Source organism: Cetorhinus maximus, chromosome 9, assembly GCF_964194155.1.
Source record: "Cetorhinus maximus chromosome 9, sCetMax3.hap1.1, whole genome shotgun sequence".
Taxonomy (NCBI): Eukaryota; Metazoa; Chordata; class Chondrichthyes; order Lamniformes; family Cetorhinidae; genus Cetorhinus; species Cetorhinus maximus.
In genome coordinates this window covers 128,557,682-128,572,809 of record NC_135887.1, presented here as the reverse complement: position 1 = coordinate 128,572,809, position 15,128 = coordinate 128,557,682, and the positions used below count along the sequence as shown (strand labels likewise).

Below are 15,128 nucleotides of genomic sequence, written 5' to 3'. Positions count from 1 at the left end.
GGTGCAAGACTATGTGAGGGAAATGAGTAAATAGTTGCACGAGTTAAGAAAGGAAGTTAGAGGCCGACGGATGATTAAGGACATGGAATCAGGCAACTCCAAGGAACGACAATGGACCCCCCAAGTGGGGAATAAGGTGATGGTCAAGGTGAGCCCGGAGTGAACAGGGTTTGCCTCCAGGTGGCATGGACCATACGAGGTAATTATGACAGGTGACACGTGCGCACTTGTAGATATGAAAACGGGAAGTAAATGGAGGCATTACACACAGTTAAAGATATATGACGAATCGCCAAGTGGTAACCCGGACAACGGGAGCTCATGTTAATGACTCCACAGGGCTACGATGCTGGTCGTGGGCACGTCAGTACTGGCATGGGGGGGCGCTGACAGTTAACGTCGACAATGGTAACTGCCCTCACTCCGGACAATATGTACAACTGCCAAAGCGGGGTTACAGGAGAATGGATCAAATTAGTAATAATACCTTAAAGGAGGAATTCCTGGAGTGTATACGGCATGTTTTTCTGGACCAATATATTGAGGAACCAACGAGAGAACAGGCCATCCTCGACTGGGTATTGTGTAATGAGAAAGGGATAGTTGGCAATCTAGTTGTGCAAGGCCCCTTGGGGATGAGCGACCATAATATGATAGAATTCGTCATCAAGATGGAGAGTGAAGTAGTTGATTCTGAGACTTGGGTCCTGAATCTTAATAAAGGAAACTACGATAGTATGAGGCCCGAGTTGGCTATGATGGATTGGGAAACGTTATTTAAAGGGATGATGGTGGATAGGCAATGGCAAACTTTCAAAGAGCGCATGGGTGAACTGCAACAATTGTTTATTCCTGTCTGGTGCAAAAGTAAAACAGGAAAGGTGGCCAAACCATGGCTTACAAGGGAACTTAGAGAGAGATAGTATTAGATGCAAGGAAGAGGCATAACAATTGGCCAGAAAAAACAACAGACCTGAGGATTGGGAGTAGTTTAGAATTCAGCAAAGGAGGACCAAGGGGTTGATTAAGAAGGGGAAAATAAGAGTACGAGGGTAAGCTTGCAGGGAACATAAAAACTGACCGTAAACATTTCTAAAGGTATGTGAAGAGAAAAAGATTGGTGAAGACAAATGTTGGTCCCTTACAGTCAGAAACAGGGGAATTTCTAATGGGGAACAAAGAAATGGCTGACCAACTAAACACATACTTTGGTTCTGTCTTCACAAAGGAGGACACTAATAACATCACAGAAATGTTGGGGAACACAGGGTTTAGTGAGAGGGAGGAACTGAAATAAATCAGTATTAGTAGGGAAACGATGGGATTGAAGGCCGATAAATCCACACGGCCGGATAATCTACATTCCAGAGTACTTAAGGAAGTGGCCCTAGAAATAGTGGATGCATTGGTGGTCATCTTCTGAGATTCTGTAGACTCTGGAACAGTTTCTACAGATTGGAGGGTAGCTAATGTAACCCCACTATTTAAGGGGAGGCAGAGAGAAAACAGGAAATTATAGACCAGTCAGCCTGACGTCGGTAGTGGGAAAAATTCTAGAGTCCATTATAAAAGATTTAATAGCTGAGTACGTGGAAAACAGTGGCAGAGTCAGACAGAGTCAGCATGGATTTATGAAAGGGAAATCATGCTTGACAAATCTACTGGAATTTTTCGAGGATGTGACTAGTAGAGTTGATGAGGGGGAGCCAGTGGATGTGGTTTATTTGGACTTTCAGAAGACTTTCGACAAAGTCCCACATAAGAGATTGGTGTGTAAAATTAAAGCGCATGGGTAGTGTATCGAGATGGATAGAAAACTGGTTGGCAGACAGGAAACAAAGAGTAGGAATAAACGGGTCTTTTTTCGAATGGCAGGCAGTGACTAGTGGGGTACCACAGGGATCGGTGCTGGGACCCCAGCTATTCACAATATATATTAATGATTTAGATGAGGGAATTAAATGTAACATCTCCAAATTTGCAGCTGACACAAAGCGGGGTGGGAGGGTGAGCTGTGAGAAGGATGCAGAGATGCTTCAGTGTGATTTGGACAAGCTGAGTGAGTGGGCAAATGCATGGCAGGTGCAGTATAATATGGATAAATGTGAGCTTATCCACTTTGGTAGCAAAAACAGGAAGGCAGATTATCTGAATGGCTATAAATTGAGAGAGGGGAATGTGCAACAAGACCTGGGTGTCCTTGTACACCAGTTTCTGAAGGTAAGCATGCAGGTGCAGCAGGCGGTAAAGAAGGCAAATGGTATGTTGGCCTTCATAGCAAGAGGATTCAAGTGCAGGAACAAGGATGTCTTGCTGCAATTGTACAGGGCCTTGGTGAGACCACACCTGGAATATTGTGTGCAGTTTTGGTCTCCTTATCTGAGGAAGGATGTACATGCTATAGAGGGAGTGCAGCGAAGGTTTACCCGACTGATTCCTGGGATGGCGGGACTGACACATGAGGAGAGATTGAGTCGATTAGGATTATATTTACTGGAGTTCAGGAGAATGAGGGGGGATCTCATAGAAGCCTATAAAATTCTAACAGGACTAGACAGGGTAGATGCAGGAAGGATGTTCCCGATGGTGGAGGAGTCCAGAACCAGGGGTCACAGTCTGAGGATATGGGGTAAACTATTTAGGACTGAAATGAGGAGAAATTTGTTCACCCAGAGAGTGGTGAGCCTGTGGAATTCGCTACCACAGAAAGTAGTTGAGGCCAAAACATTGTATGTTTTCAAGACGGAGTTAGATATAGCTCTTGGGGCGAAAGGGATCAAAGGGTATGGGGAGAAAGTGGGAGCAGGCTATTGAGTTGGATGATCAGCCATGATCATAATGAATGGCGGAGCAGGCTCGAAGGGCTGAATGGCCTACTCCTGCTTCTAGGTTTCTATGTTTCTATAAAGAAACCAAATATCTGGATATCAGATAGGGTAACTTCCATCAGCCACCAAATACGGACTGCAACTGCATACGGTATAAATACCACCATGAATGTGACACTCTATAAACCAGGGGCCCCTGTTAGGCTCATGAACCCCAGGCGTAGTTAGACATTAAGCCGACTGCATCAATGGGACAACTCAGTCAAAAGAATCGGTTGGAGGTATCATGGTAATTTACAATCTGCAAAACATGGGCAGACAGCAAGGGGACTGAACCTCAACCTTGGAAGACTCCGAGGGTAATTTAGATATTAGAGGTATATACGACAGAGCTACTGGATTGGGTATCTGGTACTATTTATGTAACGTCAACACCACAGGTAGTTCTGGTATGTCCACACACACCGACGTACTGGGACCGAGTGTCAACTTGATCACCGGCTGGACAGACTTTCCCCCATTCATATGGGAGCCAGGCCTGGATGGCTGATATTGCCAGGAGTTACGTAAATACGTTATTGAAAGACATGGACATATAGATGCTCGATGTTATAATTTCATTACTTGTGGATATCAAAGACCAACCCAATGTCCCAAAACAGGAAGTCCCCCTCCAGATGGGTTAGTTCGGATAGGAAAGTCGAAGCCACTGTTTCACAATGTGTCTATGATCACACTCGAAGTAAGATATAACATTGTGGGACTGCTCACTCTACATAAGGGATCCTGTCACGATCATCAGAATGTGATACGGTGGACCCAACACCAACTCCTAAGAAATATAGAATAGCTCCAGGGATAAAATTAGGTCCACAGACAGAGTATAGACAAAGAGGAGTTTGATGGGGGACATGGCCAGGTTGTTTGGAAGTGCCAACTGAGTCTTAAATTCATGGCAAATATATGACCTGAGCACGTATGCCTCCTGGGTAGCCATGGAAATGTCTCGGGGGATGTGATTTGGTGCCAAAGAGACAGGGTACGCTTTAGCAGCAATAGATATACAAGGCATACTCTCAATGAGACCACAGACTGAGTTATAGACACAGCCGAGTCACAGGCAAGTGGAAGGGCATGTTGGCACAAGATCTGATTGATGGAGCGAAATCAGATAGAGGATTTTAGATTTGGAATGTTCCCAGAACACATGTTCGAATCGGTACACCGATTGAACCTCAAATTTACATAAGGAATGACAGGAATTACTGATCACGCAACCCCAGGATGGGGGAGGCGAAGGGGTCATAAAATTCCTCATGGCCATTCCCCAAGAACACCAACCAAGTTGGACCTTCCTGAACAGTTACAGATTCGAGTCCCAGGGGTGGATAAAGGGGGATGGGTATACAGGGCAGGGTCCCACAGGTATCTCTCTTATGTGGATGACTCAATTTTGATGAGCACTAGAGGTTGTTGCACGGAGTCAAGAAACTATATTGTGTGCTCTTGCTGAACTTTGGAACCCTCCACAAATTATAGTAAGGTCACATTCACCATGCTGCCAATACAAGACGCCTTCAAGGCTATTCTGGTATCCTCGACTCAATGGTGCTTTATGACAAGCAAAACTGAATTCCTTTATGGGGACCTAGTATGTACGACCAACACAAGCTTCTGTTTGCAGGTGACTGATTCTTTTACCATGGGAGGTTTCCACCTGCCAGGCAGAACCACGGGATACTTATTTAGCGCATGGTGGGATGACATGATATTCACGGATAAGACCCCTGGTAGAGTAGCACATTTAGCCATGCAAGAGGCCGCGCGGATGGCACAGCGGTATGTGGGGGACTCCCGGGAACAAACCGATCGGGGCTGCGTCCAAGTGAACTTAGCTACTCAATCGGCTAAGAGACTAACTCAATCAGCCAAGTCCTACGCTACAGGGGGAAGGTTAATGAATTGGTGGGGGACAACCAGAATGGGAATGACCACAGGAATTATGCTCTTTGTGGACTGTTGGGACTTTTCTGTTACCAACGGAGGATGTGGAACGAAACTCTCCGGGCATCGGCAGTAACAATACAAGGGTGCGCTCCAATTCCCCTGCCCACGTACCAGCAAAGGGAGGAGAAGGAATTCAAATTGTACAGTGGGGTAGTTTAGAATTCCTCTGACAGTCTGGATGACTGGCCATCCGAAGGCCAGGAAGAGGAGTTCTCAACTAAGTATGGCCAACTCGGGCTTTTGCCTAGGGCCAAAAAGGGGGGACTGAAGGGGGAGATGAAAGGGTTAAAAGGCTAGAACAATGAACAGGGAAGCAGCTTTAGTAATCCACAAGCAGCTCTGGGTCACTGAAACAAGGTCAGGGCTCCTGTGTACATGCTTTGAATGTAATTGGATAACCTGATCATGTGTAAATAGGTTCAATTGGGTAAAGGTAGTAGAGTAAGAGGTGTGTCAGTTACTGATTTGATGTATTCAAGTGTACTGTGATAAGCAAATAGCACAAAAGTAGTGAATGTGATCAATTGGGGAGCTGGACACCATTCTGCTGAATGAATGTGGCTCCCTTGCACATGCTTGACTAAAACCGGTGAAAAGAAACTCGAGTCTCATGTGGCCGCCGTGGGATTGGAGGGTACTTGAACTCCCTATCAATGCTGGAAAAACTCAGCAGGTCTAGCAGCATCTGTGGAGAGAGAAACAGAGTTAACGTTTCGAGTCCGTATGACCTGAAGAAGGGTCTCTCTCTTCACAAATGCTGCTAGACCTGCTGAGTTTTTCCAGCATTCTCTGTTTTTGAATTCAGTATCAAATTAGGTTCAGAAAGTAAAATAAAGCAAGGGAAAGATTGTATCATAGAGGTGAAAGAAAAAAGGAAAAAAAATGTTAAAATAAGCTCTTTAAATTGCCAAGAATAATTAAAAATCTGAAGGGATGAGACTCCACTCATAAAAGTTTTCTATGCCAGAGAGGTTGTTTGGCACTAATTAAGACTTGTCACGGCATTAAAAGCACACTTAAGCTGGAGTGGACAAGTGCGAACTTTTTCTGCTAAGTTTACTCCACATCCATTAGGCAAGTACAGCAACTTCACCTCTTTCAATGTTTTTAAAAAGGCGCGTTGGACAGCAAGATACCATTTTCACAGTTTTTGGAGGAGCAGGGCATCTCGGACAGCAACCTCCCAAATCCTGTTTTTAACTGTGCTTATACAGTTACTAGAAGTTGATGTCCGACCATCATATAAATAGGACCATAGACAGCCTCACATTATTCCTATTGCAAAACCCAGTGCAATATCTTCAAGTGCTCTTAAACAATCATTGCACAAGCAGCTGCACTAAAGATACCAATAATAAAACTGACATGCACAAACTGTAAAAGAAATTTACAGCCAATTCCAGACCATGGCTCCAATGCTACATCAACCCACCAGGGTTAGAGGTTAAACACGGGCTTACTGTCCCTTTCGTACTGAAGACTCACCGAAAGCCTTTTTAATTCCACAACTGATGAAAGCGGCGGACACGCTGACTAGACACAGATGCATGCCTCCTTAATAAAGGGAAATTGGGAGCTTACATCTTCGTAAGAACCCCAGCACCATTTTAATTAGTAGCCAACCCTCTGAATATAGCAAAATGGCACTGGCTTCACAAACAGACTGACATGATGAGAAGATGGATTTAAAGAGACACTCATCTGCTGGCAATGACCCAAGTCATCAGGATTGGTGCGCTACCGTGAATAGTAGGCAAGTGTGAGGTTTGCTGCTTTAACTTTTTTTTTTCCTCCTTAGTCACCCTGCTTAAATATCCCACTCAGAGGTGACATTTCTGCTTCTTTCTTTTAGATGGGCAAGTTGTTGGAGGAAGAGCAGCAGCAGCCTCAACAAGTCGACACCGACACAAAAATATTAGGACAGCTGAACAAAAGCCTGATCAAAAGGATAGGTTTAAAGGAGCATTGAGAGAGACAGAGACAGAGAGAAAAGTTTACGAGGGAAATCCAGAGCCATGATGAAAAAATCTAAATTCAAGGTATTACTGGGCAAGGAGTGAATGTAGGTTGTGAACACAGGGGTGAATGATCCCTTTTATGTGTTTTTTTGCAAAGCCATACACCCAGAACAAGGCCTGTGCGGTAATTCAATTGTTGAGTGAAATATAGCAAGAACATTGTCTCAGACTCCATTTAAATACTACCAGGCATCAATAGCTAACCTGCTGCAGCTTGCCAATCTGAGGGGGAAGAAAATCAACTGGTTCCTACAGCAAACCAGCCAGCCTGATCAAGCCTTTGGTGGGGGCAGGGGTGGGGGTGGGGGGGGGAAACGGGATGGGGGGGCAGTGCCAAGGTAACCACTTGGAGTATCTCCAGCAGGCTGACAACTTGGCCAAACCCTCAAGTGTCCAAAATTTGAACGCTCACTACCCATTTTTCCAAACTCAAAATGAAAGACCAGCAGTTGAATTTCTCTCTCTTATTTTCTTATTCGCTGTTTTGTCCAGCTTTGATTTTGTGCATTTGCAGATTCAGCAGAGACTGCTCTTAGTACTGTTCCCTATAGAGCCCATAATTCTATGGTTGCACATACGACACCCATGAAAACAGGAAGCTTAGACAATCCTGAACTGCGGTTTTCTTCAATGAAGGCAAGAAAGCTATACCAGTTTATATACCTGGTGCTGTGTAGGAGAGAGCAAACAGAACTGCTGACACCATCTCTTCTCCAGCTTGAATGTAGAACATCGCTGGCTTCAACATCAGCACTACACCAGCACTAGAACTTGTATACGATGCATCTGCAGGAAAGGACTGAGACATAGGAAATATTAAATAATCTTAAGATATATAACTGATAGATAGAGATTTCACATCTGCCTAAAATGTCAAGTTAAAGTTAATCTGAATGTGAATCCTGTTTCAATTAAAATATTCTTAAATTTGGAAGGTTAGTGCAACTTAAACTGTCCCCGGCCATCAAATCTGGATAACAATCAAACAAAAACCCTCAGGGTACAAATTGCAATTGATTGGTTGGTAATTTTGGTTTGATTTCCACATGATCAGAGAACACTCTTTCGAAATGTAGACTGAACACAACCTTAGCAAATTGGCTTATGTTCCAACTGGCTCAAAATTTCCACTAACGCTTTAGTTTCTTTATAAAGCCAACAGAGTGCCTCTTCGTCTTCAGTTCACAAATTCAATGACCATGGATCTTAATACCTCTAAGCAGTGTTTCACTTTTTAATGTAACATTACTTCAATTCAGGCTATGGACTTTCCAACCTGTATTGCAAAACACCTCTAATCATCCTAACAGCACTTTGCTTCACCAGGTGGTAACCTTGCATTGATAAGCCACAATGGCATGGGCCCCAACTGAAATAAACCTTTTGCTAAAATAAAAATCTGAATGAGACGGTACTGATTACTGTTTCTTAAACTAATAGTTAAAAAAGAGTACTGAAAACAAGGAGGAATTGGAGATCACCCTCAAAATAGATTTCAGGAAATAGTACAGGGGTGGCAATATTTCCAACTGCTAGGTGTCTCCCACATACTTTCCAGATATTCACTGCAGTGTCAGAATAGTATTATCAACTTTTATTTCACTAATGTTCTTAAAAAGTGAAGCCAAAATCTATAAACAGCAGATAATTCACATCTTTCATGCCATCTTGACCTGACAATTGCTTAAACACATTAGAGGCCAAACAGACAAGTAGAGATAAGGAAGGCAATTTTGGCCGAAGCCATCCTTTTGGAGAAATGCTTACTTACCTTTGAGAGGGATACCGTCACATTCTGCATGTGAGTGTATACTTGGGTAACCACAAAGGTAGTCTGGCTACTAACATTTGTAACCACAATGTGTTTACATTCATTAGGTTTCAATAGAATAGAAACTGGCTCCAAAAGAGGAATTGTAATGTGACCTACATTGAGAGAATTAAAAGCAAAAATTACAATCACCGCTATTCTTTTAGTTGCATCATTTTCTCAAGGCATACTTCAATCATAAGCAATATTAAATTTCTTCATATAACCTAGTCATTCAAAATGGTTTATGCCTTTACTTTATACCACATTGCCAACTAGTACAGACTTATTCTTAGATGGAGAGGTGCTAAAGCTCATTTCTGCCATACAACAGCTAAAACAGCAAATGTGATCTACTACTGCCTGCCCCAGAATGAAAACTTAGTTTATTTAAATAGTAAATATCTCTCAAAATAAATACATGGTGGGAAGGGGAAAGAAATAATAGCTTACAACCACAGAACAGCAAATTCATAGGGGAGGTGGTGGCATAGTGGTACTGTCGCTGGACTAGTATTCAGGAGACCCAGGGTAATGCTCTGGGGACCCAGGTTCAAATGCCGCCATGGCAGATGGTGAAATTTGAATTCAATAAAAAAAAATCTGGAATTAGTCTGATGATGACCATGAAACCATTGCCGATTGTCGTTAAAGCCCATCTGGTTCACTAATGCCCCTTTAGGGAAAGAAATCTGCTGCCCTTATCTGGTCTGGCCTACATGTGACTCTAGACACAGAGTAATGTAGTTGACTCTTAAATGCCTTCTGAACAAGGGCAATTAGAGGTGGGCAATAAATGCTGGCCTAGCCCACATCCCATGAATGAATTAAAAAAAACAGCATAAAATAGACTGACAACTCAATTTTCATCCGACTAGATTTTAAAAAGGTTGTTCTGGTCTTTTGTGAGTAGCAATTATTATTGATCATATTACATGGAGTGACTATAGTCTTTGAAAATAAAATTTAAGATTGTTCAGAAGGGTGAATCTGAACCTTATAGGAAAAGCACTCGTGATAAGGGGAGGTATTTAGTGGAGGATTTAAGGTAGCATTCAAGGAGGCAGCTCACCACCACCTTCTCAAGGGCAATTTGGGATGGGCAATAAATGCTGGCCTAGCCAGTGACACCCACATCCCATTAACGAATAATTACGGAAGTATTGTTATTGCAGGATCACTAATTTTAAAAAAGGTTTACTGCAAGAGAAGCTCTGTTAGGACTGTACTTTTTATTTTGGTGCAAACTTTTATTGAAGCATATACAAAGATCAAACTCATACCTTACTTCAACAGCCTCCTTAGATGGCACCTTCCAAACCCACGACCACTACCATCTAGAAGGACAAAGGCAGCAATGATGGAACCCCATCACCTGGAAGTTCCCCTTCAGGCTACTCACCATCCTGACTTGGAAATATATCATCGTTCCTTCAATATCACTGGGCCAAAGTCCTGAAACTCCCTCCCTAACAGCACTGCACTAGATGGCTCTTATCTAAGGAAAGATATACTGGCATTGGATGCAGTCCAGAGAAGATTCACTAGGTTTAGCCCAGGTATGGAGGGATTTTCTCATGAGGAGAGGTGGAGTAAGTTGGGCCTGTACTCATTCACGTTTAGAAGAGAGTCAACCTTATCGAAACATTTAAGATTCTAAGGGGGCTTAGCAGGGTAGATGCCGAGAGGTTGTTTCCCTTTGTGGGAGAGTCTAGGACCAGAGGCCATAATCTCAAAGGGGTCGCCCATTTAAAACAGAGATGAGGAGGAATTTCTTCCCTCAGAGAGTAGTGAATCTGTGGAATTCTTTACCGCACAGGGCTGCAGAGGCTGGGTCGTTAAGTACATTTAAGGCTGAGATAGATAGATTTTTAATCAATAAGGGAATCAAGGATTATGGGGAAAAGGCAGCAAAGTGGAATTGAGGATTGTTAGATCAGCCATGATCTCATTGAATGGCGGAGTAGACTCGATGGGCCGAATGGCCTACTTCTGCTCCTATGTCTTATGGTCTGCAGGTTCAAGAAGGCAGCTCATCACCACCTTCTCAAGGGCAATTAGGGATGGGCAATAAACGCTGGCCTAGCCAGTGACACCTACATCCCGTGAATGAATTTTTAAAAAATCAAGTTATTAGAAACTGACCCAAGAGTAAAGCTTTAACTGTATTACGTTTATAAGAATGGCTGCAGAAGCTTAAGCAGTTTTCACAATCTGGGGGATTTATTAGTAGCACTCACACCAAAGGCAAAAGACCGAAAGTTCGAGCATCACTCCCAAGATTTGAGCACACAATCTAGGTCAACATTTCAGTATACAGTACTCAGAGTGGAATGCTACACTGAGCTGCTGTCTTTCAGCTAAGATTTTGAACAGGCTACGCTTTGCACTATTAATCCAGCTGAAAATAGAGTTCACAAAAAGAATATTTTAATAAACGTCTAGTCCTTCACCCGTAACCTAATTTTAATCACTGCAAATGACAAATATACTGAACCATGTAAGAGTTTCACTATGACTCAGTTTCATCGTAATTAAATATTTAATATGCAAAAACTTAAATCTTGCATACTGGTATTTGTGCACCCAAGACAATAAGGTCAATTTGCGACTCCCCTCAGCCTTAAACAAGTGTAGTCGGCGAAAAAAAAAAACACCCTCCCCATCATTTTGATCTGGGACTATGGCCAGTTTTGTGAGTAGGGGCATCTTTTGGCAAAATGTTTTTTTAAAACCAGCATTAAACGTCACAAAAACTCAATTCACGTCCAACATTATTTACATTCAAAATTCCTCAAGCTTTTCTCACTAGTCCAGACAATTTCACCGAGACTGCGCTGATGACATTAATGCAAACTCTGCGGCCGTTTAACCCACTGCTTGCAAGAAGTGAGCGTGATGGGAGCAAAAAAAACATTTTCACACAACGAGAGGCTTGGGTCTGCAATGCACTGCCTGGAAGTCTGGTGGAGGCCAAGGTTCAATCGAGGCATTCAAGAGGACATTAGATGATTATTTGAATAGAAACAATGTGCAGGGGTACAGGGAACAGGTAGGGCAATGGCGCTAGGTCACAATGCTCATTTGGAGAGCCTGTGCAGACATGATGGGCCGAACAGCCTCCTTCTGTGCCTTTAAGATTCTGTGATTGGTTGTGGGAACCTGCCAAATTTTCTAGTACAGTAAGCTTCAGGCGGATTTACGACCCCGCCCTTGTGAAACTCACTACACAAATGCAAGTCATTCCTTTCTAAGTCACTAATATGCATATATATATTTTTTAAAGTTTAGTGAAAGGCACAACGACATTCAATTAAGAAAGTGAATAAAGGCTGCAAAAGAGACGCAAAAGTTCAAAACCCAAGTTAAAAAGTTGACAAACAGTAATTAATCAATTGGGGGCAGATGTAAAGAGACCTGACAGCTTACGTGCTACCCCCTTTTAGTTCGATTTAAAATGCAAAACAAACTTTAGCAGCTCCCGGAGGAGGAGCTGCTTCGGGGGGTGGGTGGGGGTTGAAAAGCTGTACAGCAACCAAAGCCGGAAGGGTTGCCCAGAAAGGGCAGGCAGCCATCCATCCGCCCGGTGCAGCCTTCAAACGTGCTCACCTCCTACGACACCGTGAGCCAGGCTCCGCGCACCCGCTGCCAACCCTCCGGAGCTGCGGCTCTGGTCGCCCAGCGCTCCGCTCACAGCGAGGAGCAGCAGCAGCGCAGCCACACAGCGGAGCCACATCGCTGCCTCTCGCTATCCTCCCGCCTGTCAATCAACACGATCGCCCTCGGCTTCCCATTGGCCCCGGCCTGCACCCTAAAACACGTCACATCCCGAAATGTACAAGCCTGCACCGCCGCCGAGTGACGTGACTGCACCATTCTTACTTCTATCATTTGTGACTAGCCACAATTATTTCACCGGTTAGCACACGTTGTGGGTGCAAAAGTGATGCACACTCACCACCGGTGTTATAATTTACAACTAAGATAAAAGCAAAATACTGCGGACTACTGGGAAATCTGAACGAAAAACAGAAAATGCTGGGGGGAAAAAAACTCAGCAGGTCTAGACAGCATCGGTGGAGGGGGAAACAGGAGTTAAAAACAAAAATAACAAAAAACTGCGGATGCTGGAAATCCAAAACAAAAACAGAAATACCTGGAAAAACTCAGCAGGTCTAGACAGCATTGGTGGAGAAGAACAAAGTTGAGGTTTCGAGTCCTTCGGGTCTGAGGGGACTGAAGTGGTCTGAAGAAGGACTCGAAACCTCAACTCTTGTTTTTCGCTCCACAAATGCTGTCAGACCTGCTGAGTTTTTCCAGCATTTTCTGTTTCTCTTATTATTATTATTTACAACTTCCTTGCTTAACTTTGTTAAAGTCTCTCGACATTGTAGAATAGACTTGTGTTTGCATCTACAGAGCGCTTTTCATGACCACCAGATGTCGCAAAGCCTTTACAGCCTCCCCCCCAAAAAATATACATTCATAACATTTATAAAAGTACTTTACCTAACACTTCAAAGTTTACATAAAAGTGCAAACCACATTAGTTTCTTTCAATCCAGTCTGTGGCACTCTGAGGTGCTTCACTGCACCTAACGGTTTATATTTGCAATGTTCGTTTCAAACACACAGTTTTCAAACCCCCGCCCCCAGTATACGACAGTGGGAGGGCCTTAGACGGTGGCCTTTCCCCATTGAGCCTTTGCAGCAGCTGCCCCAAACTTTAGTGCATCCCTCAGCATGTCATCCTGGACTGTGGAGTGTGCCACTCTGCAACACACAGTCGTCGACAAGTCTTTGCACTGTAAGACCAGCAAGTTTCAGGCAGATCAAAGAGCATCTTTCACCAAGTTGATGGCCCTCCAGCAGCAGCTGATATTTGCCTCGGTGTGCGTCCCTGGGAACAGCCATATAGTTCAGGTGATTTCTTGGAAGGGGCCTGCTTGCTGACAGTTCCAAGGTGAACTTACAACCTTTTATAAAAATCCCAGGTTAGCATCCAGATGACCAGGCCATGCCAGGTCCTTCCATTTTGTAAAGAAAGCCTGGAAAGTTATGATTCTAATACAACAACTCCCTGTAGTATAAAAGATGGCATATCCTTCAACACAAGGAAGCTGTGAAAAATAAAAACAGGAAGGTGGCCTTTACATCACCTCAGCAAGGCATTGGTAAAGTGTAAGGTACCATAATCTAACAATGCATAACCTTAAGATGCCCCTAAATAACTCGTTAACTGAATCCTGGAAGCTGGGTGTTGCATTGAGTGACCACTATCTGCATCACTCAGTATCCTATTTGTTTGAAGGATGTTTACAAAAAACAAAGGATGTTGTCCAGTATGAGTGCTCACCATACTTCCTGCTGGTTTAGTTCTTTCAGGGTATAAACATTGGAACCATACAGTCGGACTTTTAGATTTGTTGGATTGACTCGTGTCTATGCTGCTGTAGTGTAGTGCCGATAGTTCTCCTCTTAATTGGGATAGAGCTATCCTGCTAGGCTCAGCAGCTTTCTACTCAGGATTTAAGGTAAATACTACATTAAATATTGATGTACATAAATAAATATGCCTCTGTAATATTAATACGATCTGGATTCTCTAATAGAAACAAGATTATATTTACCTTTCCTAAGACTGTCAGTTTTGCGACTGATTTACCATTAAAAGTGAATTCCATGTTCAGTTCTTTAATAAGCCTTTATATGATTTAGAAAATATATTGTCTTATTTATTCTTCTGTATCCAAACTCGAAAACCCATCTCCGTACACTCTTCAGTGGAGAGATACATTGTTGATGAGAGATGCCTGGACCCTTATAATTTAGCTAAAGCTTGTTAAAAAGGCTACCTGGAGGATGGTAATATTCCTTGGTGGTTCCTTTTCTTTGGGAAGAGTTCTTCATATCCATTTAAGTGTCTTTCTCAACCTTAAGTGAGAGTGATGATCCGAGGAGTAGGCCTGATCTGGAACAGTCCCAAAAAAAGGGGCTAGGATTATACTCCACTTCAGATAATCTACCTGGCTAAGTGAAATGTTGCACAAAAAGCAGGATAAATCCAATTCAGCTAATTAGCAGCCCATTTGTCACGATAACACAAGAAATAGGAGCAGGAGTAGACCACACAGCTCATCATGGCTGATCTCTCATCATCAGCAAAGTGATTTAAGGTGTCATCAACAGGGCTATCAAGTGGTATTTACTTACCAATAGGCTGCGCACTGATGCTCAGTTTGAGTTTCACCAGGGGGCACTTGACTCCTGACCTTATTACAGCCTTGGTCTAAACGTATACAAAGGAGCTGAACTCCAGAGGTGAGATGAGAGAACCTTTAGCACTAAGTCAGCATTCGTCAGTGCGGCATCAAGGTGAAGAACACGAAACAGTTAACCCCCGAACTGAAGGACATGAAACAGTTAACCTCGACGCATAGAGGGAATGAACTAACTGACTCGTGA

At 43.3% G+C, this 15,128-nt stretch overlaps 1 protein-coding gene across 1 annotated transcript in view; it reads right to left on the bottom strand.

The window, feature by feature from the left end:
- The window catches only part of LOC144685011 (transmembrane 7 superfamily member 3-like), a 34,618-nt gene extending 22,198 nt beyond the window's left edge, over positions 1-12,420 (bottom strand). Inside the window, exons 1-3 of the mRNA XM_078549528.1 lie at positions 12,273-12,420; positions 8,625-8,779; positions 7,517-7,652 (exon numbers count right to left, since the gene is read on the bottom strand). Coding sequence (XP_078405654.1) covers positions 7,517-7,652; positions 8,625-8,779; positions 12,273-12,399 — 418 coding nt within the window. The 5' untranslated portion in view covers positions 12,400-12,420. The remainder of the gene's footprint in view (positions 1-7,516; positions 7,653-8,624; positions 8,780-12,272) is intronic.
- Between the last annotated feature and the right edge of the window lie 2,708 nt (positions 12,421-15,128).